General features: G+C 39.1%; 1 protein-coding gene across 1 annotated transcript in view; it reads left to right on the top strand.

Annotated features, from left to right (window-relative positions):
- zmp:0000001082 (integrin alpha-D) overlaps positions 1-22,248 on the top strand; it is a 32,995-nt gene extending 10,747 nt beyond the window's left edge. Inside the window, 21 exon segments of the mRNA XM_059553127.1 lie at positions 1,217-1,346; positions 1,431-1,573; positions 1,940-2,086; positions 2,284-2,466; positions 9,181-9,311; positions 11,386-11,534; positions 11,616-11,782; positions 11,857-11,979; positions 12,118-12,188; positions 12,302-12,443; positions 12,830-12,928; positions 15,368-15,450; positions 15,632-15,712; positions 15,971-16,049; positions 16,210-16,423; positions 16,763-16,775; positions 16,777-16,873; positions 20,002-20,103; positions 21,223-21,243; positions 21,453-21,563; positions 21,665-22,248. Of these exon segments, the coding sequence (XP_059409110.1) occupies positions 1,217-1,346; positions 1,431-1,573; positions 1,940-2,086; positions 2,284-2,466; positions 9,181-9,311; positions 11,386-11,534; positions 11,616-11,782; positions 11,857-11,979; positions 12,118-12,188; positions 12,302-12,443; positions 12,830-12,928; positions 15,368-15,450; positions 15,632-15,712; positions 15,971-16,049; positions 16,210-16,423; positions 16,763-16,775; positions 16,777-16,873; positions 20,002-20,103; positions 21,223-21,243; positions 21,453-21,563; positions 21,665-21,808 (2,430 nt within the window). The 3' untranslated portion in view covers positions 21,809-22,248.
- The last annotated feature ends 5,389 nt before the right edge of the window (positions 22,249-27,637 follow it).

The raw sequence follows: 27,637 nt of genomic DNA, 5'->3' as shown, positions 1-27,637 counted from the left end.
CGTGAAGGCAGCATTAGTGAAAACAGGCAGAGACAATGGTAGCTTTAACAACATTAACCTAAAGTCTGGTTGTTTGCATACGAAGCGTTAGTATTGATTTCTCTTTCAGAAGCAATCTTTGCACAACTCCAGCGCTGAACTGATCCTCGTTTGTGAGGCAGTCGAGTCCAGTGGTAAAATGTTAACACAATGCACTGTGCATTGACCACAGGTTCTCTATGGGATTGAGCTGACTGGCCATGGATCCAAAATTTCAATGTAAAGATCTTCGAGCCACTTCTTTATCACTCCTGCTTTGTAACATTGTGCTCCATCATGCTGGAAAATCACATTTTTTTAGATTTCCTGTTATGTGTCATCTATCTCATGACAAACTTATGCATATTAATTAGACATTCAATAAAGAAAGAATACTCCTTAGTAAAGCAAATAATAATAATATGAATAGAAAATAACATTACCTCCACATCTGAATATTTTCACACAAAATGTTCTAATTAAATTATTATAATCTTAATTCAAGTGAAGAAGAATTTTGAAAGTCTGACAGTAATCACTGCTCACTACTACTGTAAGGTTAACCCTGCCTGCTTTAAATGTTTCAAAATGATTAACAGTTGAAAACTTTGGTTAGAAATTTAGAAAAGTAATCAAATGTAATTAGTTACATTACTTGAGTTGGACTTGTAACCCAAAGGTTGCAGGGTTCGAGTCTCAGCACCAGCAGGGATTGTAGGTGAGTGAGTGAATTACCAGCGATCTCTTCCACCCTCAATACCACGACTGAGGAGAGACCCTTGAGCAAGAACTGAACCCCCAACTGCTGTCCACTGCTCTGGGTGTGTGTTAATGTGTGCACCTTGATCGCTTATATATATTATATATATTTATATATTTGAGCTTTTTTACTTTTTTACATTAACATACCCTATCCCTGATAAACTCTCTGCACATCCTTGTGTAAATTGGATTGATTTTAATAACTTTGTAACTTTAATGTACTTGAAGTGTGAACCAAGTACTTGGAAATACAAGTATCAGATTGGAACTCGGTATCAGCAGTCACTCAATATTCGATGACTCCTATCAGATGAGGGACACTAAAAACCTGATTGAGACATCACTACTAGTCACTGTTTCTCAGCTGACAGGAAGAGTGGGTTTTGTAATAAGTTACTGCTAAGACTGAAGCTAAGTCTGCAGTGTTTTTTTTCAGGACTCTGTGATTGTGGGTTCAGTCGGATCGAATGACTGGCGTGGAGCTCTGTATGAAGTGATGGGATCAGGATCTGAATTCAGACAGACAGAGATCATAGATCCAGCTGTAAATAAAGACTCCTACATGGGTATGTAGCACTTTTTGTTTGTTCTTGTGTGTTGTGAAGAGTGTGTGTGTGTGTGTGTGTTTTAATGATGCGGATGGTGTTCAGGTTACTCTACTGTGCTGGGAATGAGACACGGCATCTCTCATCTGTTCACTGGAGCGCCGCGGGCTGAACACACAGGTCTGGTGACCATCTTCACCAAGAATGAAAGCACATGGACAGTGATGGGGAACTTAAAAGGAGAACAAGTCAGTGAAAAACCCTCTGACACAATATTATCTATCTCCACCGATGAGACTAGGGGCTCCCAAACCTACAGTCCACCAAGAAGATCAGCAGTCCCTTTAAACACACACTTCTCATTAAATGTATTATTTCACCAAAAACAAACAAGTATTCCACTTACAATAGAGACTCTGCATTGCCATATTCAATAGAGAAAAGGAGTAAAATAAGTTTACAAAGAAATCTTCGATTTCTAGCCAATGTTGTGTGACATTGTTTTTGTGAAGCAGAAAAATATGTTGTTTTCATATTTTATCTGTGAACATCAGGCTATAAAAGCATGTGCTAAAATGCAGTTTCATTCATTTTGGTGGTTTTTCTGGCATCAGATTGGCTCATATTTTGGAGCGTCTCTGAGTCTGTTGGATGTGGACTCTGATGGAGACTCAGATTTCCTGCTGGTCGGAGCTCCATTATTTTACCAGTCTCAGCCGAGGGCTGAAGGGAGGCTGTACGTCTACACTTTATCAGAGCAGGTACGCACAGATTCACTATTATTATAATACTGTCTTGAGGGTCTTTGACTGGAAGGCTGCTAGGCATCACAATTGAGTTATTCCATTGGGATAGCTGTTGCAATAGGTTCCCATGATGTGAAAGTCATGGAAATTGTTCTGGAGCTGGTCATGTGTCAATGAATAAAGATTGTTTCCTTCTCTTTCTCTCTCCATAGTATTCTTGGAAGACGCTGCAATCAACCACAGGCAGATTTGCTACATCTTTGGCTTCACTAAAGGACCTGAATGGAGACGGTCTGTCAGATGTGGCGGTCGGGGCACCACTGGAGAATGAAGGAGCTGTCTACATCTACCTGGGCGATGCTACGCATGGCATAAACCCTGAACTTGCTCCTCAGGTGAGAGTTTGCTGCGCTTCCATCTATCCCTAATGCTGTGTTTGTGCCCACGTTTAATTCAGAAACCCAGACGAGCCAAATGTTCACATATAAACAGACAGACACTGCAGGATAAATGACAAACCACAGAATGATGAACCTTGTTTGGCAAAGTATATTTCTTAGGCTTTTTTCCGCTACCAATTGTAAATAACAGGAGATGATGAGTGTGACTCAGATGTTCAGACTCACCTGTTAATTTAAAGCCCAAAGTATACTTTAGTTTTGATGTGAATTCTTAGTGTATTCACCATGTCAAGTCACCTTCATTTGTATAGAACTTTATGCAATATAGATCGTGCCAAAGCAGCTTGACAGAGAAAAATAGGAAAATAGCAGAATCAGTGATGGAAACTCAGTGTATGTTCCGTTCAGATCAATAACAATGTGAAATTCATAAATTTGAAGTTCATTTCAGCTATAAGCAGTTCTAAAAAAGGCAGCAATGTCATTATTCAGCTTGAGTCAGGGCAATGTTGATTCAGTTCAGTTTAAAACTAGTGTCTATGCTGCAAGATGTGACTCAGCTGTAAAACACCTCGACAGAAAACAGTAGTCATCATCAGGCTTAGTTCAGTTTTAGTTCATATTAGTAATTTTAGTAAATTATTTAGTAAATTAAACAGTGTTCCGAAGATAAACGGAGGTCTCACGGGTTTGGAACGACATGAGAGTGAGTTATTAATGACATAATTTAGATTTTTGGGTGAACTATCACTTTAACTCCCTCCCACCTACAACTCCTGCCAGCACCGAGACTCGAACCAGCGACCCTCTGGTAACTAGTCCGGCTCTCTAACCATTAGGCCACAGCTTCCCCCACAAAAAAATTAAATAGTATCTGTGCAATCATTTGCAATCAAGTCAACGATATCGCTGTAGATGAAGTGTCCCCAACTAAGCAATCCAGAGGCGACAGCGGCAAGGAACCGAAACTCCATCGGTGACAGAATGGAGAAAAAAACCTTGGGAGAAACCAGGCTCAGTTGAAGCCAGATGAAACCAGTAGTTCAATTCCAGGCTGCAGCAAAGTCAGATTGTGCAGAAGAATCATCTGTTTCCTGTGGTCTTGTCCTGGTGCTCCTCTGAGACAAGGTCTTTACAGGGGATCTGTATCTGGGGCTCTAGTTGTCCTGGTCTCCGCTGTCTTTCAGGGATGTAGAGGTCCTTTCTAGGTGCTGATCCACCATCTGGTCTGGATACGTACTGGATCCGGGTGACTGCAGTGACCCTCTGATCTGGACACAGACTGGATCTGGTGGCCACGGTGACCTCGGAACAAGAGAGAAACAGACAAATATTAGCGTAGATGCCATTCTTCTAATGATGTAGCAAGTACATCGGGTGTTATGGGAAGTGTTCCCAGTTCCGGTTTACCTAATTAGTGCAGCCTAAAAATCCTTTAACGGATTTGGATATTAGAATGATGTTAGTGTGTTATGTGTAAACCAGGTTAAAGAGATGGGTCTTTAATCTAGATTTAAACTGCAAGACTGTGTCTGCCTCCCGAACAATGTTAGGTAGGTTATTCCAGAGTTTAGACGCCAAATAGGAAAAGGATCTGCCGCCCGCAGTTGATTTTGATATTCTAGGTATTATCAAATGGAGTTTTGAGAACGCAGCTGACATGGAGGATTATAATGTAACAAGAGCTCATTCAAATACTGAGGTGCTAAACCATTCAGGGCTTTATAAGTAATAAGCAATATTTTAAAATCTATACAATGTTTGATAGGGAGCCAGTGCAGTGTTGACAGGACCGGGCTAAAATGGTCATACTTCCTGGTTCTAGTAAGAACTCTTGCTGCTGCATTTTGGACTAGCTGTAGTTTGTTTACTAAGCGTGCAGAACAACCACCCAATAAAGCATTACAATAATTTAACCTTGAGGTCATAAATGCATGGATTAACATTCCTGCATTTGACATTGAGAGCATAGGCCGTAATTTAGATATATTTTTGAGATGGAAAAATGCAGTTTTACAAATGCTAGAGACGTGGCTTTCTAAGGAAAGATTGCGATCAAATAGCACACCTAGGTTCCTTACTGATGACGAAGAGTTGACAGAGCAACCATCAAGTCTTAGACAGTGTTCTAGATTATTACATGCAGAGTTTTTAGGTCCTATTATTAACACCTCTTTTTTTTCTTCAGAATTTAGCAGTAAGAAATTACTCGTCATCCAGTTTTTTATATCGACTATGCATTCCATTAGTTTTTCAAATTGGTGTGTTTCACCGGGCCGCGAAGAAATATAGAGCTGAGTATCATCAGCATAACAGTGAAAGCTAACACCATGTTTCCTGATGATATCTCCCAAGGGTAACATATAAAGCGTGAAGAGTAGCGGCCCTAGTACTGAGCCTTGAGGTACTCCATACTGCACTTGTGATCGATAGGATAAATCTTCATTCACTGCTACGAACTAATGGCGGTCATATAAGTACGATTTAAACCATGCTAATGCACTTCCACTGATGCCAACAAAGTGTTCAAGTCTATGCAAAAGAATGTTGTGGTCAATTGTGTCAAACGCAGCACTAAGATCCAATAAAACTAATAGAGAGATACAACCACGATTAGATGATAAGAGCAGATCATTTGTAACTCTAAGGAGAGCAGGCTCAATACTATGATACGGTCTAAATCCTGACTGGAAATCCTCACAGATACCATTTTTCTCTAAGAAGGAATATAATTGTGAGGATACCACCTTTTCTAGTATTTTGGACAGAAAAGGGAGATTCGAGATTGGTCTATAATTAACTAGTTCTTTGGGGTCAAGTTGTGGTTTTTTGATGAGAGGCTTAATAACAGCCAGTTTGAAGGTTTTGGGGACATGTCCTAATGACAATGAGGAATTAATAATAGTCAGAAGAGGATCCATGACTTCTGGAAGCACCTCTTTTAGGAGCTTAGATGGTATAGGGTCTAACATACATGTTGTTGGTTTAGATGATTTAACAAGTTTATACAATTCTTCCTCTCCTATAGTAGAGAATGAGTGGAACTGTTCCTCAGGGGGTCTATAGTGCACTGTCTGATGTGATACCGTAGCTGAAGACTGAATGGTTGCAATTTTATCTCTAATAGTATTGATTTTAGAAGTAAAGTAGTTCATAAAGTCATTACTGCTGTGGTGTTGGGAAATGTCAACACTTGTTGAGGCTATATTTTTCATTAATTTAGCGACTGTATTGAATAAATACCTGGGGTTATGTTTGTTTTCTTCTAAAAGAGAAGAAAAGTAATCGGATCTAGCAGTTTTTAATGCTTTTCTGTAGGATATGTTACTTTCCCGCCAAGCAATACGAAATACCTCTAGTTTTGTTTTCCTCCAGCTGCGCTCCATTTTTCGGGCTGCTCTCTTTAGGGTGCGAGTATGCTCATTATACCATGGTGTCATACTGCTTTCCTTAACCTTCCTTAAGCGTAAAGGAGCAACTGTATTTAAAATGCTAGAAGAGAGAGAGTCCATAGTTTCTGTTACATCATCAAGTTGTTCTGAGGTTTTGGATATGCTAAGGAATTTGGATATATCAGGAAGATAACTTACAAAGCAATCTTTTGTGGTAGAAGTGATGGTTCTTCCATACTTGTAACAAGAAGTAGAATTTACAGTTTTAGATATATGAAGTTTGCACAAAACTAAATAATGATCTGAGATATCATCACTTGGCTGAATAATTTCAACACCATCAACATCAATTCCATGTGACAGTATTAAATCTAGAGTATGACTATCTCAACAAATTAGAATTAGTGTTGTCACGATACCAAAATTATTGTTTCGATACCGATACCTAGTCAAGAATTGCGATTTCGATACTTTTTCGATACTTTTCCTGAAAAGGGAAAATACACTCTCAAATATCATTGATGTGCTTTATTTTAAAACCAGGACAACATTTTAATTATATAACACACTAAAAAAATGAACATGAACAGCAGATAAATTAAATATTTTAACAAAATATGAAATATCAAAATATAAAAAATAAAATAGAGCAATGACATTCAAGGTAAAGAAAGAATAAATTTAGCAGCATTATCTCAGTTATCATAAGAAACATAAGAGTAATAAATGTATCTTGATTCTGAACTTTGAATAAAAATATCAACAGCGATTATATTAAACAATGTTTCTGAACTCAGAAGATTAAATGTCAAAAGATAAATAATATCAATTTAAGCAATGGCATTCAAGTACAAAAAAAAGAAAATGTGCAATTAGCAGCAATTTCTCAGATATTGTAACTTATTCTGTCAGTTGTGCAACCTTTTCTTTCAGAGGAGAAAACTCAGCCAGTGAGCTTTATTGAGTGTCATCTTTTTTTTACCAGTTGTGGACCAGTGATGCGCAGAGTTACTTAAGATGTGACGGAGCATGTGATTTGTTGAATGTAGTGAACGAATCCGCCCTTCACTGAACGAGATCGAGTGATCTTCTCGTTCGTGAACGAGTTTGATGAACTGATACATCTCGTTTGTGAATGAAATGAATGAGTATACAGGGTCAGTGAGCCAAGCATGTAAATCTCGATCAACAATCAGCAAATACAAAGCGCAGTTATAGGAGCTGTGCAGATACGCTCGTTTTCATATTTAGCATACAGAACATAACTCCACGTTTAATCCCCGATTAATGTGAATATTATATATGATGATCAAACAATTAAAATTTTAATTATGCAAGAAAACCTCGTGCTTTGTTCATCTGAACAACTTATTTAAACTATTTAATGTGATTATGCACACATTTTAGTAAAGCCAAATCAGTTAAGTAAAGCCACTAATGCAGCCATCTCGCTGTAGTGCTTTTTTGCTGCTTGCGTGTGAAGAAAAAACACAGACGTCCATAGGGAGGCACTGGCCTAATGGTTAGAGAGTCGGACTCCCAATCGAAAGGTTGTGAGTTCGAGTCCCGGGCCGGCAGGAATTGTGGGTGGGGGGAGTGCATGTACAGTTCTCTCTCCACCTTCAATACCACGACTTAGGTACCCTTGAGCAAGGCATCGAACCCCCAACTGCTCCCCGGGTGCCGCAGCATAAATGGCTGCCCACTGCTCCAGGTGTGTGCTCACAGTGTGTGTGTGTGTGTGTTCACTGCTCTGTGTGTGTGTACTTCGGATGGGTTAAATGCAGAGCACGGATTCTGAGTATGGGTCACCATACTTGGCTGAATTTCACTTCACTTTCACTGGAAGCGTGTGTTTCACACACCAACATGAAATACGTCTCTTACAAATCTGGAACGCAGTCATTCTTTGAAGTATCGATACTAATAAATGTAGGAATCGTGACGTTTTTAATTTCCGAGAATCACGATACTTTTGAAGTATCGGCGCACCGTGCAACACTAATTAGAATACTTACTAAGATCAATAAAAAAAATTCTTAGTGAATTGTTGGCCTTCTGGAAAGTATGTTAACTTACCGTACATGTACTCAATACTAGGTGGGGGCCCCTATTGCTTTAATTACTTCCTCAATTCAACATGGCATGGAGTTGATCAGTTTGTGGCACTGCTGAGGTGGTCTGGAAGCCCAGGTTTCTTTGACAGTGGCCTTCAGCTCATCTGCATTGTTTGGTCTCTTGTTTCTCATCTTCCTCTTGACAATACTCCATAGTTTCTCTCTGGGGTTCAGGTCTGGTGAGTTTGCTGGCCAGTCAAGCACACCAACACATGGTCATTTAACCCACTTTTGGTGCTTTTCGCAGTGTGGGCAGGAGCCAAATCATGCTGGAAAATGAAATCAGCATCTTCAAAAAGCTGGTCAGCAGATGGAAGCATGAAGTACTTCAAATTTTTTGGTAAAGTGTGCTCTGACTTTGGTTTTCTGTGTGTGGTGGCTCTTGATGCCTTGACCCCAGCCTCAGTCCATTCCTTGTGAAGTTCACTCAAATTCTTGAATGGATTTTGCTTGACAATCCTTATAAGGCTGCCGTTATCTCGGTTGGTTGTGCATCTTTTTTCTTCCACGCTTTTTTTCTACTCAACTCTCTGTTAACATGCTTGGATACAGCACTCTGTGAACAGCCAGCTTCTTTGGCAATGAATGTTTGTGTCTTTCACTCCTTGTGAAGGGTGTCAATGATTGTCTTCTTAACAACTGTCAGATCAGCAGTCTTCCCCACGATTGTGTAGCCTAGTGAACCAAACTGAGAGACCATTTTGAAGGCTCAGAAAAGCTTTGCTGGTTTTTTGAGTTGATTAGCTGATTGGCATGTCACCATATTCTAATTTGTTGAGACAGAGAATTGTTGTGTTTTTTGTTAAATGTGAGCCAAAATCATCACAATTAAAGAACCAAAGACTATTTCAGTCTGTGTGCACTGAATTTAATACACAAGTTTTACAATTTGAGTTGAATTACTGAAATAAATGAACTTTTCCACAACTTTCTTATTTATTAAGATGCACCTGTATATATAGTTATGGTTGTTGGTGTGAAGGAGACGTTGCTATGGAGATCAAAGAAAAACTATTTTAATAAAGTAAACCCAACATAAACAGGGACATTTGCCAACTAAACAAAAATGAGAACGGACACCGACCAAGGGAAAACCGAGGGTTCTTAAAGGGGAGCAAACAAAAGAACAGATGAGATGATTAATCAAACACAGGTGAACAGAATGAATTATGTATGTATGTATGTATGTGTGTGTTTAGCGGATCCTAGCGCGGTCAGTTCTGACTGGTCTGCAGCAGTTTGGAGTGTCTCTGTGTGGTCAGATGGATATGAATGATGATAATCTGCCAGATATCGTGATTGGAACACAAGGAGGGATCGTCCTGCTCAAGTAGGTCATTCTTTAGGTTGGAGAATCAACTTAATGATCAAAACATTTTTATGTTGTTAGCATGTTTCTAGCATTATTTAACACATTGCTAGCTTGTTTCTACCATGAATTAGCAAATTGCTCTTATTTTACAGGTTGCTAGCATGATTTAATCAAATGCTAGCATGTTTTAGCATGACTTAACACAATGCCAGTCTGTTTCTAACATTTTTAAGCACATTGTTTTATTGTTTCTACCATGAATAAGCACAAAACTAACATGATTTAACATGTCTGATATGTTGCTAGCATTATTTGGCATGTTGCTAGCATGTTTCTAGCATGATTTAGCACATTGTTTGCATGTTTTAACATGTTTCGAATATAATTTATTTAACATTATGAAATACTACATAGATTGGAAACTTGAATTAGTCTAAATGGCTTAGAACTATCTTGTAAACCGTGTTCCAATTCGAAAGCTGCATCATTTCAATGACCTATTTCGAACAGTGTTGCCAGATCTCCAGAGACAAATAAGCAACCAGGCCTGTGAAAACAAGACCAAAACAAGCGACTTTTTCTACGGAGCCCCCATAGGTTCCGGGATGAGAAAAATAAATAAACTGTGTGCACGGTTTTACAATCCAATTAAACTGTGGGTACAGATTGTCAATTTACATCCATGTGGACAGATTGGTAAACTACAAGCGGGAGTTAAACCACCTTTTAACATTATTTAACATTAGAAAACTGATGGGATATCAAATATAGGCCGATGTACCGAGTACATTATATACACAGTAAACATCTGATAATTAAAATTGGCACACACAAATAAATCTTCCTGAATTCACAAATTCTTTATTTATTATTGCATAATAAAAACTGTCCTACAGTCCAGTCAGTCTCCAACAGTCGCAAGTCGCGCGCATTTTTTTTAAGTTTATATCACTCACTGACGATGTTTTCCTAACCAGAAAAAAAAACAGATTGCCCTGCTCTGCCTCTGATTGGCTAGTACTCGTTGCGATCTGGGTCAGAGCCAATTAGAAGCAGGATGTGGGTCGGAAAAAACTCTATGGGGGAAAGGGAGGGACAGAGAACAGGCTAGAACTCCTACGCTTAAATAACATATAGAAAATATCTGCTTGATAACTTATTATGGAGCTGGGAACAAGTCCAAATAAGCAACTACACTTTAGAAACAAGCCCAAAAAAACGTGACCCGCGACTACCAATATTTGTAAACGACTTTATACAAAAACAAGCCCAAAGTCGCTAATAATAAGCGGACTTGGCAACACTGATTTCGAACACTGTAAAGGTTGGACATAACATTGTTATATGGGACAGTCTTTAGCCTATTAATGATTGATCTTGTCGCCTAGCAACTGTGACGGCTGCTGTTGATGAGTGGCAGTAATGTTTGTACAATATCTAAATAAGTTCACCTTTAACACCATCTATAAAATCACATCTTAATAAGATATGTCAACATTTAAACCACTTTAAACATTTTTTTTTCACATTTGTACATTTATAACATTTGTACATTAAAAAATGTATAAAGCTGAAACCCAATACTTACATTTAAAAGCATAATCTGGCATGTCTCTCAAAAAAAATCCTGTTGTCACGTGATTGATTTGTGATAGCCTGGGCCTTGAAGGATCCATTAGTTCTATCTTTCATAGTCCAGGAAACAAAGGGTGCATTTTGAGAGCACATTTTTGTGACCCTTGACCACAAAACCAGTCTTAAGTGTAAATTGTTTGAAATTGAGATTTTTACATCATCTGAAAGCTGAATAAATAAGCTTTCCATTGATGTATGGTTTATTAGAATCGGACAATATAGATATAACTATTTGAAAATCTGGAATCTGAGGGTGCAAAAAAATCCAAACATTGAGAAAATCTTTAAAATTGCAGTTTGAATATTCGTTGCTCATTTGAGCGTTCTGTCAATGTAAGTCTATGGGATTTTTCTCAAGCCAGCCTATTAAAAATAAGGATAAGAAGGATTTTAGTGTTTTTGTTTTCTCAGGCCAGACAAATAAACAAACTACTCACTCTTTTCTCTCTCTTCTCAGCGCTCGTCCTGTGATGTCCGTATCTGCGCAACTCAGTTTCAGTCCAGTGGAAATCAGTCGGAACTACTTTGAATGTCCGGGTGTAGAGGCATTTAATGCATTTAATCTCACGTTATGTTTCACAGTGACCGAGCGGACCAGCAGCACAGGTAACATCAGTGAAGTTTCAGAGAGTCTCTCTGTCGTGTGAAGAATACGGCCTCCATGTCTCACCTCCTCATGTCTGTCAGGACCTCTGGAGAAGAAGCTGAATGTTTCTCTGAATCTGAATGTGGATGTGGTACGAGGAATGAGTCGAGGATTCTTTGATCAGAGGATTTCGTCGTCCAGGACTCTGCAGCAGTCCTTCCTGCTGGATTCTGGGTCCTCCTGTTTTAACTTCCCCATCTTCATGCTGGTACGTGTGGTCTCTCACAGCTTCAGCCAGTCGCAGCAGCTTCGGTCTGACGGTGAACGTTGTGTTTGTTTCAGCGCTGTGTTGCAGACACAGTATCTCCTCTGAAGATACTAATGAATTTCTCACAATCTCAAATGTCGTCTGGAAACTCTTTGGCTGTTCTTGACGTTCACAGCAGGACGGAGGAGTATGTCGAGGTTAGTCTACAAATATCACATTTTATTTAGATATTCAGTGTCGGTCAACTCTTAAGTATCTACAATTTTTCCGCTTTATTGTATAAAGTTCCCATGACATTCAAAAGCTAAGTAAGTTTGTATTTTGTGTGTGACCAGGTGCCGTTTCAAAGGAGCTGTAATTCAAATAATAGCTGCATGTCTGATCTGAAGCTGAGCTTCAATTTTATGTGAGAAGCATTAAATAATTCAGACCTATTATTATGTGAGATATAATTGTAAATGCTTCTTAATTATTACCATTCTTTAGGTTTTGTTTTTCTAATGATGGTTTGTTCTGCAGGAACAACACATTAGTGGTGGTGAATCAAGCTCATTTCACAGTCGAAGTAACACTGGCAAACCCTGGTGACGACTCCTTCAACACCAGCATAGTGCTGCATTACCCAGAAGGCATTTCGCTCTCAAAATTTGATGCTGTTAAGGTACTGCTGTCTGCGCGTCAAACTAAAGCCCTCCTCAAAATGGTTTAAGCTAAACTCCCATTAGATGATAGTTAATCAGATCTCATTCTGCTACCTTAACTGATGTACATGTGATTTAGGACCTGTATCTACTAGAAGAAAAGGGTTTTTATTTTATTTCCAGTAAAACACTGATCTTAAACAGAGCATTGAGAATTTGACATGAGAATACCTTTTCAATTCTCTTCCTGAATTTGGTATCAAACACGAGATTTGCATGAATGCAGAATTCCAGTTTCAGTGTAAGGAAGTAGAATTAAACTAAGTAGAGAAGTAAATGTTGCATTGAATGTTTTTGTTTTTTTGTTTTTTTTTAAGCTTAAAATAGATCTGTTTTTTTTTTACAGCCAAGTCGGACTCGAAGCAGCTGTGGTGATCGGGACAGCGGTGCTACAAACAGAACAACCTGCAGCATCAATCTACCAGTGTACCGCAGCGGCACCACGGTGAGACAGATCACACACACACACACACACACACACAGAGAGAGACACACACACACACAGAGAGTCACACACACACACACACACACACACACACACACACAGAGAGACACACACACACACAGAGAGTCACACACACACACACACACACACACACACAGAGAGAGACACACACACACACACACAAACACACACACACACACACACAGAGAGAGACACACACACACACACACACACACACACACAGAGAGAGACACACACACACACAGAGAGTCACACACACACACACACACACACACACACACAGAGAGAGACACACACACACACACACACACACACAGAGAGAGACACACACACACACAGAGAGAAAGACACACACACACACACACACACAGAGAGAGAGAGAGAGAGAGAGAGAGAGAGAGACACACACACACACACACACACACACACACACACACACACACACACACAGAGAGAGAGACACACACACAGAGAGAAAGACACACACACACACAGACACACACACACAGAGAGAGAGAGAGACACACACACAGAGAGTCACACACACACACACACACACACACACACACACAGAGAGACACACACACACACACACAGAGAAAGACACACACACACACAAACACACACACACACACACAGAGAGAGACACACACACACACACACAGAGAGAGACACACACACACACAGAGAGAAAGACACACACACACACACACACACAGAGAGAGAGAGAGAGAGAGAGAGACACACACACACACACACACACACACACACACACACACAGAGAGAGAGAGAGACACACACACAGAGAGAAAGACACACACACACACAGACACACACACACAGAGAGAGAGAGAGACACACACACAGAGAGTCACACACACACACACACACACACACACACACACAGAGAGACACACACACACACAGAGAAAGACACACACACACACAAACACACACACACACACACAGAGAGAGACACACACACACACACAGAGAGTCACACACACACACACACACACACACACACACATTGCACCCTACCCAGTGTTCAACACACACTTGTTGTTACACACATAGTGCTTTAATGGACAGTGGGACAGAAGAGTTCTTGAAACAATTAAGCCTACATTGAGGAACTCGAAAGCGTCTTCCCGAGGGAAGAAGTTTGTACTCAGAGTGAAGGACATGAGTAGGATCTGATATAATTTTTTGGGCCTGTCTAGTAATGGTTTCTAAAAAAATCACCTGAAGTGTGGGATGCTGCCTGACCCCCATAATTTCCATGGCTCTCTGTGTTAACAGTGTAATCTGGGCTTTTAAGTGTACACTAAGGTTTCCAGACCAGGCTGAGATGTCATATCGAAAAATGCTCTCGATTACAGCATGGTAAAAGAGAAGCAACACTTTCTGGTTTACACCAAAGACTCTCAGCCATCAAAGAAAGTACAGACGCTGTTGGACCTTAGGCAAACGTTTGTACTCCATGTAAGTTGATTATCAATGTGAATGCCCAGATATCTGTAAGAGTCCATCTGGGCTATATTCTGACCGTTAATGACCACTGGAGAGTGGTCTCCGGTGGATTTAGGGTCAAACATCATCTGCACTGTCTTCTTTGTGTTGATGCTAAGGAAATGTTTATCACACCACTGGACAAAATTCTGGACCTCGTGTTTGTAAGTAAGAACATCTGATGCTCCAGATAAGAGACCCAGAATAGCTGTATCATCAGAGAACTGAATCATGTAATTGTTACCAGTACTGGATGCACATTCGTAAGTGTATAATGTGAATAACAATATAATGGAGAACTGACACACGCCTGTGGGGCACCAGTGCTGATGTTCATAGGTTCAGACAATGACTTATTCACCCTGTCCTGCTGACTTCGATTGGTCAGAAATGAGTGGAACCACTCCATAACAAAGGGGTTGACATTCATCTGCTGCATTTTTTTCAGAAGAATGAGGCTGTAAGGTGTTAAAGGCTGAACTAAAATCGACAAACAGCTGTCTAGCATATACCCTGGGAGTCTCAAGATGTTTAGTCACTAGGTGCACTAGACTGTTGATTGCATCATCATTGCCTCTTCTGTGTTTATAAGCGAACTGATATGGATCTAACTGTGGACCTACTTCCAGTTGTAGTTGGTTTGCAATAAACTTTTCCATACACTTCATCACAACAGAAGTTAAAGCAAAAGGTCTTAAAACATTGTTCTCCCGTGGACAAGATTTTTTAGGAACGGGAGTAATGATGGCCTTCTTCCATAGAGTTGGTACAGTGTGAGAGTTTAGGAACCTCTTCTTTTAAATTTAGAATTTCAGTTTTTCATTCTGTCAGTTCAGTCATTTCTTCTACATAGCTACTAACAACTTTCTACGGTTTATATTTTCTATGGTCTCTACTGTGTTCTAGACTACATTTTTGGGAACTTTCCGCGTGACGAAATGGGATTATGACTGGTCCGACAGGATGGAGATGATGATCACTGCTCACAGGTGAATGAGGCTGAAAGAGCGACAGATTAGTTTGTTTTTCATTTAAGTATAGACTATAACAAAAATAAGAGATCTGGACTTACGATCCATTTTATGAAGTTTAAGATGAATGACTATACTGAATTTTAAGACACAATGAGTGAGAGGTTTATCCATGAGTAAATTCTGTGTTTGTTCACAGTGATAATAACGGGAACGTGAGTGATACGGTGGTGAGGGCGAGCGTCCCGGTGCAGTTCGCCGTTGATCTGGCGATCAGTCTGTGAGGAACATTTATTGAACTCCTCTCTTTTTCTTCTTCAGTTTGATCTGCTCTTCAGCTCTGAATGATTCAAATAAAATCTAACACATCTAGAAAACAACAGTGCTTTGGTTTTGAAAGTAGTTTAATCTACAGTATGATCAAACACAGTAATATATATATATATATATATATATACACACACACACACACATACTGTACATACATATGTAAATCAATAATACAACTATGACTAAACAAAATGTTACTGTTTGTCAGAGTGGCTGAAGACTCTGTGACGTATCTGAACTTCTCTCTAGAGGACAGAGGTCCAAAATCTCTCAACATCAACTACAAGGTCAGGGAGTCAAACAAACATGTACAGTTTCCCTCAAGTATAGCATTTATTTGTATATATATGTTACATTACAATGATCTATCTGAGAACTAGAGTACAGATGTGACACTAGGTGATTCAGAGCGGTCAGATTACTGTGTATATGTGTGTGTGTTTGCAGGTGGAGAATCTGGGTGTTAAAGGTCTGAACGTGTCGGTCACACTCAGCCTGCCCTGTCAAACTACACATGTGATCTTAACAACTCACATCTTCAGCATGCAGGAGGTGCATCACTCGCTCATCAGCTCATACCATCAAATCATCATGTGTTTGTTGAGTAAACATCTTTTCTTCTCTCCAGAACTCAGTGCTGTGCAGCAAGTCAGTTCCACAGGTAAGAAATCATAGAGCGCTTTTACAACTGGTATTCATTCACAGAGAAATTGTTTTGGTCACAATTTGTCTCGCCCTCATGCCGTTACAAACTACTGACTAACAAACACTGAAACATTTCAAAAATATAGTTTTTTAATGTGAATATATTTTCTAAAGAAAGAAACTCGTACAAGGTTTTGAACGACATGTGGATGATTAAATGATGACAGAATTATTAATTTTAGGTGAATGTTCCTATTAAGATCAGATCACATGCAGTCATACCTCTTTCTCCACTTCAGCCCCTTTGATTTTCTCTGGTTTATTGCTCTCAGTGTTTTTTTTTTTAATGTTTCAGGATGGTCACTGCGGGTTTGTGTGTCATGAATTTCCACTGGAGCAATTTTCAGAAATTCAGATTAACCTGACGGCAGAAGCAGTTTTCCAAAACGTGAAGGAATACGAGAGTGTGAGTGATGAACACACACCTGAACCACAGCACTGCAAAATCACAAACACGGGAGACACACGCCAGGGGCCTTTTTCAGAAAGGAGGTTAAGTGAAAACTCTGAGTATATTAACCATAAAATGAGGGAAACTCTGGTTTTTCCATTTCAGAATATGAGGTTTATAATCTGAGTTAGTTACCATGGTAACCTATGACCCTAACCTGGTCAGGAGCAGGTTTTCTTCGATAAACCCAGTTTCTTTCAGTCTGCTGCACATTTTTAAAGCGCAAGTGATGTTGAAATACTTAGATTTTTTATATTAGTAAATTATATAAGATATTTAGTGATTCAGACTTTCCCATCTCTGAATTAAAACTTGAACTCTGAGTTGACTTACTGACTGAACCTCCTTATTTAAAAGGGGCCAATGAACTACATCACCGCACAATGACAAACCCCTGAAACACACACCTGAACTACAGCACTTCACAAACACCTGAAACACACCTGAACTATAGCCCCGCACAATGACAAACACCTGAAACAAACACCTGAAATACACACCTGAAACACACACCTGAACTACAGCACCGCACAATCACAAACACACCTGAACTACAGCACCTCACAATCTCAAACACCTGAAACACACACCTGAACTACAGCACCGCACAATCTCAAACACCTGAAACACACACCTGAAACACACACCTGAACTACAGCACCGCACAATCACAAACACACCTGAACTACAGCACCTCACAATCTCAAACACCTGAAACACACACCTGAACTACAGCACCGCACAATCACAAACACACCTGAACTACAGCACCGCACAATCACAAACACCTGAAACACACACCTGAACTACAGCACCACACAAACACCTGAAACACACACCTGAACTACAGCACCGCACAAACACCTGAAACACAAACCTGAACTACAGCCCCCCACAAACACCTGAAACACACACCTGAACTACAGCCCAGCACAATCACAATCACAAACACACACCTGAACTACAGCACCGCACAATCACAAACACACACCTGAACTACAGCACCGCACAATCACAAACACACACCTGAACTACAGCACCTCACAATCACAAACACCTGAAACACACACCTGAACTACAGCACCGCACAATCACAAACACCTGAAACACACACCTGAACTACAGCACCGCACAATCACAACCACCTGAAACACACACCTGAACTACAGCACCGCACAATCACAAACACCTGAACTACAGCACTGCACAATCACAAACACCTTAACTACAGCACCGCACAAACACCTGAAAAACAAACCTGATCTACAGCCCCCCACAAACACCTGAAACACACACCTGAACTACAGCACCACACAATCACAAACACCTGAACTACAGCACTGCACAATCACAAACACCTGAACTACAGCACCGCACAAACACCTGAAACACACACCTGAACTACAGCCCCGCACAATCACAAACACCTGAAACACACACCTGAACTACAGCAACGCACAATCACAAACATCTGAACTACAGCACCGCACAAACACCTGAAACACACACCTGAACTACAGCCCCGCACAATCACAAACACCTGAAACACACACCTGAACTACAGCAACGCACAATCACAAACACCTGAACTACAGCACCGCACAATCACAAACACCTGAACTACAGCCCCGCACAATCACAAACACCTGAAACACACACCTGAACTACAGCACCGCACAAACACCTGAAACACACACCTGAACTACAGCACCACACAAACACCTGAAACACACACCTGAACTACAGCACTGCACAATCAAAAACACACACCTGAACTACAGCACCGCACAATCCCAAATACACACCTGAACTACAGCACCGCACAATCACAAACACACACCTGAACTACAGCACCGCACAAACACCTGAAACACACACCTGAACTACAGCACCGCACAATCACAAACACCTGAAACACACACCTGAACTACAGCACCGCACAAACACCTGAAACACACACCTGAACTACAGCACCACACAAACACCTGAAACACACACCTGAACTACAGCACTGCGCAATCACAAACACACACCTGAACTACAGCACCGCACAAACACCTGAAACACACACCTGAACTACAGCACCACACAAACACCTGAAACACACACCTGAACTACAGCACTGCGCAATCACAAACACACACCTGAACTACAGCACCGCACAATCCCAAATACACACCTGAACTACAGCACCGCACAATCACAAACACACACCTGAACTACAGCACCGCACAATCACAAACACACACCTGAACTACAGCACCGCACAATCACAAACACCTGAACTACAGCACCGAACAATCACAAACACCTGAAAATACAGCACCGCACAATCACAAACACACACCTGAACTACAGCACCTCACAATCACAAACACACACCTGAACTACAGCACCGCACAATCACAAACACCTGAAATACAGCACCGCACAATCACAAACACACACCTGAACTACAGCACCGCACAATCACAAACACACACCTGAACTACAGCACCTCACAATCACAAACACACACCTGAACTACAGCACCGCACAATCACAAACACCTGAAAATACAGCACCGCACAATCACAAACACACACCTGAACTACAGCACCGCACAATCACAAACACACACCTGAACTACAGCACCGCACAATCACAAACACACACCTGAACTACAGCACCGCACAATCACAAACACCTGAACTACAGCACCGCACAATCACAAACACCTGAACTACAGCACCGCACAAACACCTGAAACACAAACCTGAACTACAGCACCGCACAATCACAAACACACACCTGAACTACAGCACCGCACAATCACAAACACCTGAACTACAGCACCGCACAATCACAAACACACACCTGAACTACAGCACCGCACAATCACAAACACCTGAACTACAGCACCGCACAATCACAAACACACACCTGAACTACAGCACCGCACAATCACAAACACCTGAACTACAGCACTGCACAATCACAAACAGACATAGAAATGCTTTTTTCAGCCAACAGAAACAGTCCTAAATGTAAGGTGTTTAACATGAAATGTATTATTAACTTTAAAGACTTTTCTTCTGCTGTAGAAATACTCCTTCTATGAGTTCAGAAGGGATCATGTGTTCAACATCAGCGCTGAGCTCAACTACAACACAAGCCGCTATAACCAGACATCAACCGAACTAAAGGTGAATTCACATCAGATATGAACCAATAATTAGTTGCTGTTTCATGTTAACACAAATCTGAGATCTACAGGTAGCGTTGCCGACAGTTCTGTATAGTACAGAATTGTCCTGTATTTAAGGCATCAGATAAGCGTTCTGTAATTAACCATTTCTTTTTGCACAAATCATTGTTTGAATTGTGAATGTAGTCACTCAGGGAAGGCTTTAAGACCTTGCAGAATCCCTTATTGCCTAGTCAGTCATGCTAACGGCAATCCCCTTCACTATTTGTGTTTTTATTTCACCCAATCCGTTTGGGTGAATGCAAAGAAACTGATTATTAATCATAAGCACAACATCCAGCTAGACAAGACAAATGCAATCTACCTGAGGGAAGACGTCTTTCACTATTGTAAGTTAATGTTGATAAATAGAGAAAATTAAATTAAAAAAAAAAACTTCTAGCATATTCCTAAACCTGGACCTCATTTAATTAATATTATAAGAAATTGAAGCACCAAAAGCAGCACACGCACTCACAAGTTATCTTTAATTGAAAAAAATATAAATTTTAATGAATTCATAAGCTACATATTTAACATTTTGAACTAAAATGTTATAGCAACTGTCATTGTTTAAAATTCTTTGTTGATTGAATATTCATAGATGTTCTGTTGTTATAATTTAAAATGTTATGCAATATTGTATGTAATTTCACAGTATATTCAAAATTACTCCCAAAATAATACACCACTTGCAGTCACAATCTATAGTGACTTTATTTTAAAAACTTTATTTTTAGAATAATTGTGCATAGGTTAAACAAAACAAATGTGATTCTTTCTGAGAACCTTTTATACACGCTTAAAATATTAAAATTTTATTCTGTCCCTTATTTTCACATAATAATGTCATTCACATAATCTGCGTTCCATTTCACACTTTCAGATCCTTTAAAAAGAATCAGGCGCCGGTGAATCATCTTCTATAACATATTGAATTGGGAAAGATGATTTTTGCAGCTACATATAATTGATGATGTGCTTGTGCTGCCCTCTACAGTTCAAGTTCAAGTTCAGAAGAAGCAGACTGTTTTATCACATATATTTAACTAGAATATATTGCTTTTTCTCTCTGCAGTTCAATCCCCACAGATCTCAGGTACCCACCATATCATTCATCTTCAATGTAAATTTGAACCATTAAACCATGAAAATGTTTTTATTTTTTTCTACTTAACATTTAAATAAAATATTTCTATCACTGTACTTCTATACATTTTATTTATACACTGTATGTATTTTATGTGTTTATGTATTTAAAGTATAAAAACCTTACTAGTGCCAGTGGTTGTGATGATTTTCCTCTAGACTACAGTGAAGGTGGAGTTTGTCGTTCCTCCCAGTCGATTGCTGATTGTTGGCACTGGTGTAGTGGGCGGGTTCCTCTTCCTCATTATCATATTGATCCTTCTGCTGAAGGTAAGGTCCAATCAAGTCACCTTAAGAGTTGTTCTCATCATTCACCTCTCAAATTCTTCTCTAATCTGTGTGTGTGTGTGTGTGTGTGTGTGTGTGTGTAGTGTGGGTTTTTCAAACGAAATCGTCCTGACGAGTTTTTTCCAGAGGGTGAAAGTGTAACTGTGGTTGAAGACTCTCCTCTCATGAATGCTAAAGAAAACCGAGTCAGCGAGAGCAACATCATAGACAAAGAGCTCCAGTCCTGACCCTCCAAAGACTGAAGAATCAAATCTCACTTTATTCCAACACAACAAAAGATGTTTGTTTTGAAGAAGCTTAAAATGGTCTTTTAATAGTCTAATGGTATGAAGATATGATTTAAGTGCAGTATGTTTAGTTCAGTGAGATGCAGCATGTGTAGCTTGTCCAGTGTCTAGTCTTTTCTCTAGACTTAAATTGTAGTTTATTTATAATAACCCAGATTTATTCTGCTATTTGGGCCTTTTTTTCTATAAAAAATAAAATACAATATTGAGTTATTATAGTTTTTATTGATTTTATAAGTATATTAAATCTTTTTTCTTCTTGAGCTATTTTCTTAATCTCAAAGAAAGTGTTCTGGAAGTAACCTTCACACTGAATATTGCTAGTCATTTGAAGAAGAGACATGAATAACCAATCAATATAAATAAATGAGTTATCTGAATGAGATACTTAGTTATTGTTAACTGATTCGTCTGGCCCAATTTTTCAAACCATTCATACAATTCTCAAAACAAAGAAAACTTTTAACACATGTCACCTGTTTGCACACATAAACCTGTTTTCTGCAAACCTCTACACAAGAAAGGCATCATCTTTGCACAGGTTTAACCATGTTCTCATTCAGAAAACACAAACACACAATATAATTAACTCAAGCATCAAAATATGAACTCAAAAAGCGCACAGTTATCCCTGTATGAACATTCAGCAGCAGGACTGATGACACCGCTCCGAGTCTGGATGATATGAACAGGAGCACAGCTGATTGTGAATTTGGGAAAATGATTTCTGGTAGTGGGAGACAAAGAGGAAGAGGAGGGGGATATAAAAATGAAGGGGATGAGGTCAAAGGTAATTTGTTCCTGATGAACAACGAAGCACTACATGCTCATCTACAGGGTTTCAAAACTACTCCCACAATACACACACAATATCATTACAGTACTTCAGATGAGAGAACTTTCATTATTCAATGTACAGTAAATACTGCAGCACATGTTGTACACCCTCATTTTGTAGCCAAGTATGTACTGTGCAAGTGCAGAACTGAGAGACGACTGTCTAGAGGCAGAGAAGTGTTCTGTCAGAGGACTAAGAAACTGCTATAACAAATACAGATACAACCAATACTGTAATGTAGTTTGGCAGAAGATGCCGAATGAATGAATTGATTTATTTCTGTAAAGTAACTGACAGTATTCCAATGCATTTCGTGTTTATTCAGTTGTTTGGTCTCTGAACTCATCTCTTCTAGTGCTATTCATTGAGTTGAGTTTATTTGAGACGAACAGAAGCAATTCACTTTTACAACCTTCTTGTCAAGGATCACACAATAAAGTTTCAGTAATTTACATGTATTTCCATTGTGGTCCTTGCTTTACAGTTTTTCTCAGTCACTTTGGTGCATTTCTCAAATCATCCTTAATATTTCCAAAGAAGTATGTGCATTTTTTCAAAACAATTCGTACAAACAGCACCGCAAAATGGATAACCTGCAAAAGCCTGTAACTTACTCAAAATCTTTAGTTCATCTCTCAGAAAATAAATATTTATGCCAATGAACATATCAGTGCCCTCAAGTCACCTTTATTTATATAGCGCTTTAAAAAGGATTGCGTAAAGCAACTGAACAACATTCATTAGGAAAACAGTGTCAATAATGCAAAATGACAATTAAAGGCAGTTCATCATTGAATTCAGTGATGTCATCTCTGTTCAGTTAAATAGTGTCTGTGCATTTATTTGCAATCAAGTCAACGATATCGCTGTAGATGAAGTGACCCCAACTAAGCAAGCCAGAGGCGACAGCGGCAAGGAACCGAAACTCCATCGGTGACAGAATGGAGAAAAAAACCTTGGGAGAAACCAGGCTCAGTTGGGGGGCCAGTTCTCCTCTGACCAGACGAAACCAGTAGTTCAATTCCAGGCTGCAGCAAAGTCAGATTGTGCAGAAGAATCATCTGTTTCCTGTGGTCTTGTCCTGGTGCTCCTCTGAGACAAGGTCTTTACAGGGGATCTGTATCTGGGGCTCTAGTTGTCCTGGTCTCCGCTGTCTTTCAGGGATGTAGAGGTCCTTTCTAGGTGCTGATCCAGCATCTGGTCTGGATACGTACTGGATCCGGGTGACTGCAGTGACCCTCTGATCTGGACACAGACTGGATCTGGTGGCTACGGTGACCTCGGAATAAGAGAGAAACAGACTAATATTAGCGTAGATGCCATTCTTCTAATGATGTAGCAAGTACATCGGGTGTTATGGGAAATGTTTCCGGTTCCGGTTTACCTAATTAATGCAGCCTAAAAATCCTTTAACGGATTTGAATATTAAAAGTATATTAGTATGTTATGTGTAAGCCAGGTTAAAGAGATGGGTCTTTAATCTAGATTTAAACTGCAAGAATGTGTCTGCCTCCCGAACAATGTTAGGTAGGTTATTCCAGAGTTTAGACGCTAAATAGGAAAAGGATCTGCCGCCTGCAGTTGATTTTGATATTCTAGGTATTATCAAATTGCCTGAGTTTTGAGAACGTAGCGTACGTAGAGGATTATAATGTAAAAGGAGCTATTCAAATACTGAGGCGCTAAACCATTCAGGGCTTTATAAGTAATAAGCAATATTTTAAAATCTATGCGATGCTTGATAGGGAGCCAGTGCAGTGTTGACAGGACCGGGCTAATATGGTCATACTTCCTGGTTCTAGTAAGAACTCTTGCTGCTGCATTTTGGACTAGCTGTAGTTTGTTTACTAAGCGTGCAGAACAACCACCCAATAAAGCATTACAATAATCTAACCTTGAGGGCATAAATGCATGGATTAACATTTCTGCATTTGACATTGAGAGCATAGGCCGTAATTTAGATATATTTTTGAGATGGAAAAATGCAGTTTTACAAATGCTAGAAACGTGGCTTTCTAAGGAAAGATTGCGATCAAATAGCACACCTAGGTTCCTTACTGATGACGAAGAGTTGACAGAGCAACCATCAAGTCTTAGACAGTGTTCTAGGTTATTACAAGCAGAGTTTTTAGGTCCTATAAATAACACCTCTGTTTTTTCAGAATTTAGCAGTAAGAAATTACTTGTCATCCAGTTTTTTATATCGACTATGCAATCCATTAGTTTTTCAAATTGGTGTGTTTCACCGGGCTGCGAAGAAATATAGAGCTGAGTATCATCAGCATAATAGTGAAAGCTAACACCATGTTTCCTGATGATATCTCCCAAGGGTAACATATAAAGTGTGAAGAGTAGCAGCCCTAGTACTGAGCCTTGAGGTACTCCATACTGCACTTGTGATCGATAGGATACATCTTCATTCACTGCTACGAACTGATGGCGGTCATATAAGTACGATTTAAACCATGCTAATGCACTTCCACTGATGCCAACAAAGTGTTCAAGTCTATGCAAAAGAATGTTGTGGTCAATTGTGTCAAACGCAGCACTAAGATCCAATAAAACTAATAGAGAGATACACCCACGATCAGATGATAAGAGCAGATCATTTGTAACTCTAAGAAGAGCAGTCTCAGTACTATGATACGGTCTAAATCCTGACTGGAAATCCTCACATATACCCTTTTTCTCTAAGAAGGAATATAATTGTGAGGATACCACCTTTTCTAGTATCTTGGACAGAAAAGGGAGATTCGAGATTGGTCTATAATTAACTAGTTCTTTGGGGTCAAGTTGTGTTATTTTGATGAGAGGCTTAATAACAGCCAGTTTGAAGGTTTTGGGGACATATCCTAATGACAATGAGGAATTAATAATAGTCAGAAGAGGATCCATGACTTCTGGAAGCACCTCTTTTAGGAGCTTAGATGGTATAGGGTCTAACATACATGTTGTTGGTTTAGATGATTTAACAAGTTTATACAATTCTTCCTCTCCTATAGTAGAGAATGAGTGGAACTGTTCCTCAGGGGGTCTATAGTGCACTGTCTGATGTGATACTGTAGCTGACGGCTGAATGGTTGCAATTTTATCTCTAATAGTATCATTTTTAGAAGTAAAGTAGTTCATAAAGTCATTACTGCTGTGATGTTGGGAAATGTCAACACTTGTTGAGGCTTTATTTTTCGTTAATTTAGCCACTGTATTGAATAAATACCTGGGGTTATGTTTGTTTTCTTCTAAAAGAGATGTAAAGTAATCAGATCTAGCAGTTTTTAATTCTTTTCTGTAGGATAGTTTATTTTCCCGCCAAGCAATACGATATACCTCTAGTTTTGTTTTCCTCCAGCTGCGCTCCATTTTTCGGTCTGCTCTCTTTAGGGTGCGAGTATGCTCATTATACCATGGTGTCAAACTGTTTTCCTTAACTTTCCTTAAGCGTAAAGGAGCAACTTTATTTAACCCTTTTAAGTTGATTCGAGATTTGGATTTCCTCAGAAAAAAAGAATAAAGCGCTTTATTATGCAGAGATCATAAACATGAGTGATTATCTTTTTATTTATTCATTCATGTACTAGTTTTCACATAACGTGTAAACATTTTACTAGTTAGACTTTTTCCAAACTATAATTCCTGACTAAATGTATAATCAAGTACAACATTATGAAGTTTAAATAACAATATACACTACTATACAATTCAAAAGCTTGATGTAAATAATATAAATGTAACAAATAAATGTAACTGAAACAAATGTAACAAACAATGCTGTTCTTTCAATTTATCCCCCCCAAAAAACTGAAAAAATATTCTCAGCTCTTTGTAACATTAGTAATGATAATAATAATAATGATAATAATAACAATAAAAATTTTTTTTTTTTTTTTTTAGAAAATCTGATTATTAAAAGGATTTCTGAAGGATTGTGTGACTGGAGTAATGATGCAAAAAATCAGCTTTTAAAGTCAGCTTTGATTGTTGCTAATAAACTGTTTAACTGCACTCGCAAGTGAATATTAAATTATGTTGTGGGATAATTATATATAATCTAAATATACCACGAACATAAAAATATATACATTAATTTTGTCCTCACATTCTTTCTTGTAACTCCTCCCTCACAGTGGCACAGATGACTGAAAGGCTCATTATGCAGCTCATTATGCAGCTCATTATGCCTTTGTCTTCTCAAGTGTAAATCACAATGATATTCATGATAGTTGATGTCTACTCGCATATGACTTTTAAAAACAAAAAGTGTCTTAGATCATTTAAATCAATATTTTTTTTTCTGTAAGTGAGGAAACAAGATGTTTTTCACATAATTTAGAAAGAAAAATTCTTGGCTACAGTCTCCAGTCCCGGGAACCAATGTTCTGTATGTGTTTTTTTGCCTTATTCAAGTAATTTAACATTTTTAGTTTTTCACTAACCACGCATAACATTTTTTTCTCAAAAACACAATCATGTACATACATGCTGCTCACATATTATAGCTCAGTTTATGCTGTTTACAGTGAGATTAGACTTTAACCATTTAGATGTTTATAAGCAACTGAAAAAAGCACAAATGTCAGGTCATGACAAAACTTCTCCAGGCCCCAAAAATACCATTAGACCTCAGAGGGTAAAAGTGCTAGAAAAGAGATAGTCCATAGTTTCTGTTACATCATCAAGTTGTTCTGAGGTTTTGGATATGCTAAGGAATTTGGATACATCAGGAAGATAACTTAAAAAGCAGTCTTTTGTGTTAGAAGTGATGGTTCTTCCATACTTGTAACAAGAAGTAGGATTTACAATTTTGGCTATATGAAGTTTGCACAAAACTAAATTATGATCTGAGATATCATCACTTGGCTGAATAATTTCAACACCATCAACATCAATTCCATGTGACAGTATTAAATCTAGAGTATGATTTCGACAATGAG

This window comes from Carassius carassius, chromosome 6, assembly GCF_963082965.1.
Source record: "Carassius carassius chromosome 6, fCarCar2.1, whole genome shotgun sequence".
Taxonomy (NCBI): Eukaryota; Metazoa; Chordata; class Actinopteri; order Cypriniformes; family Cyprinidae; genus Carassius; species Carassius carassius.
Note: the sequence above shows the minus strand (reverse complement) of the source record. Positions and strands in the feature narration are given on the sequence as shown.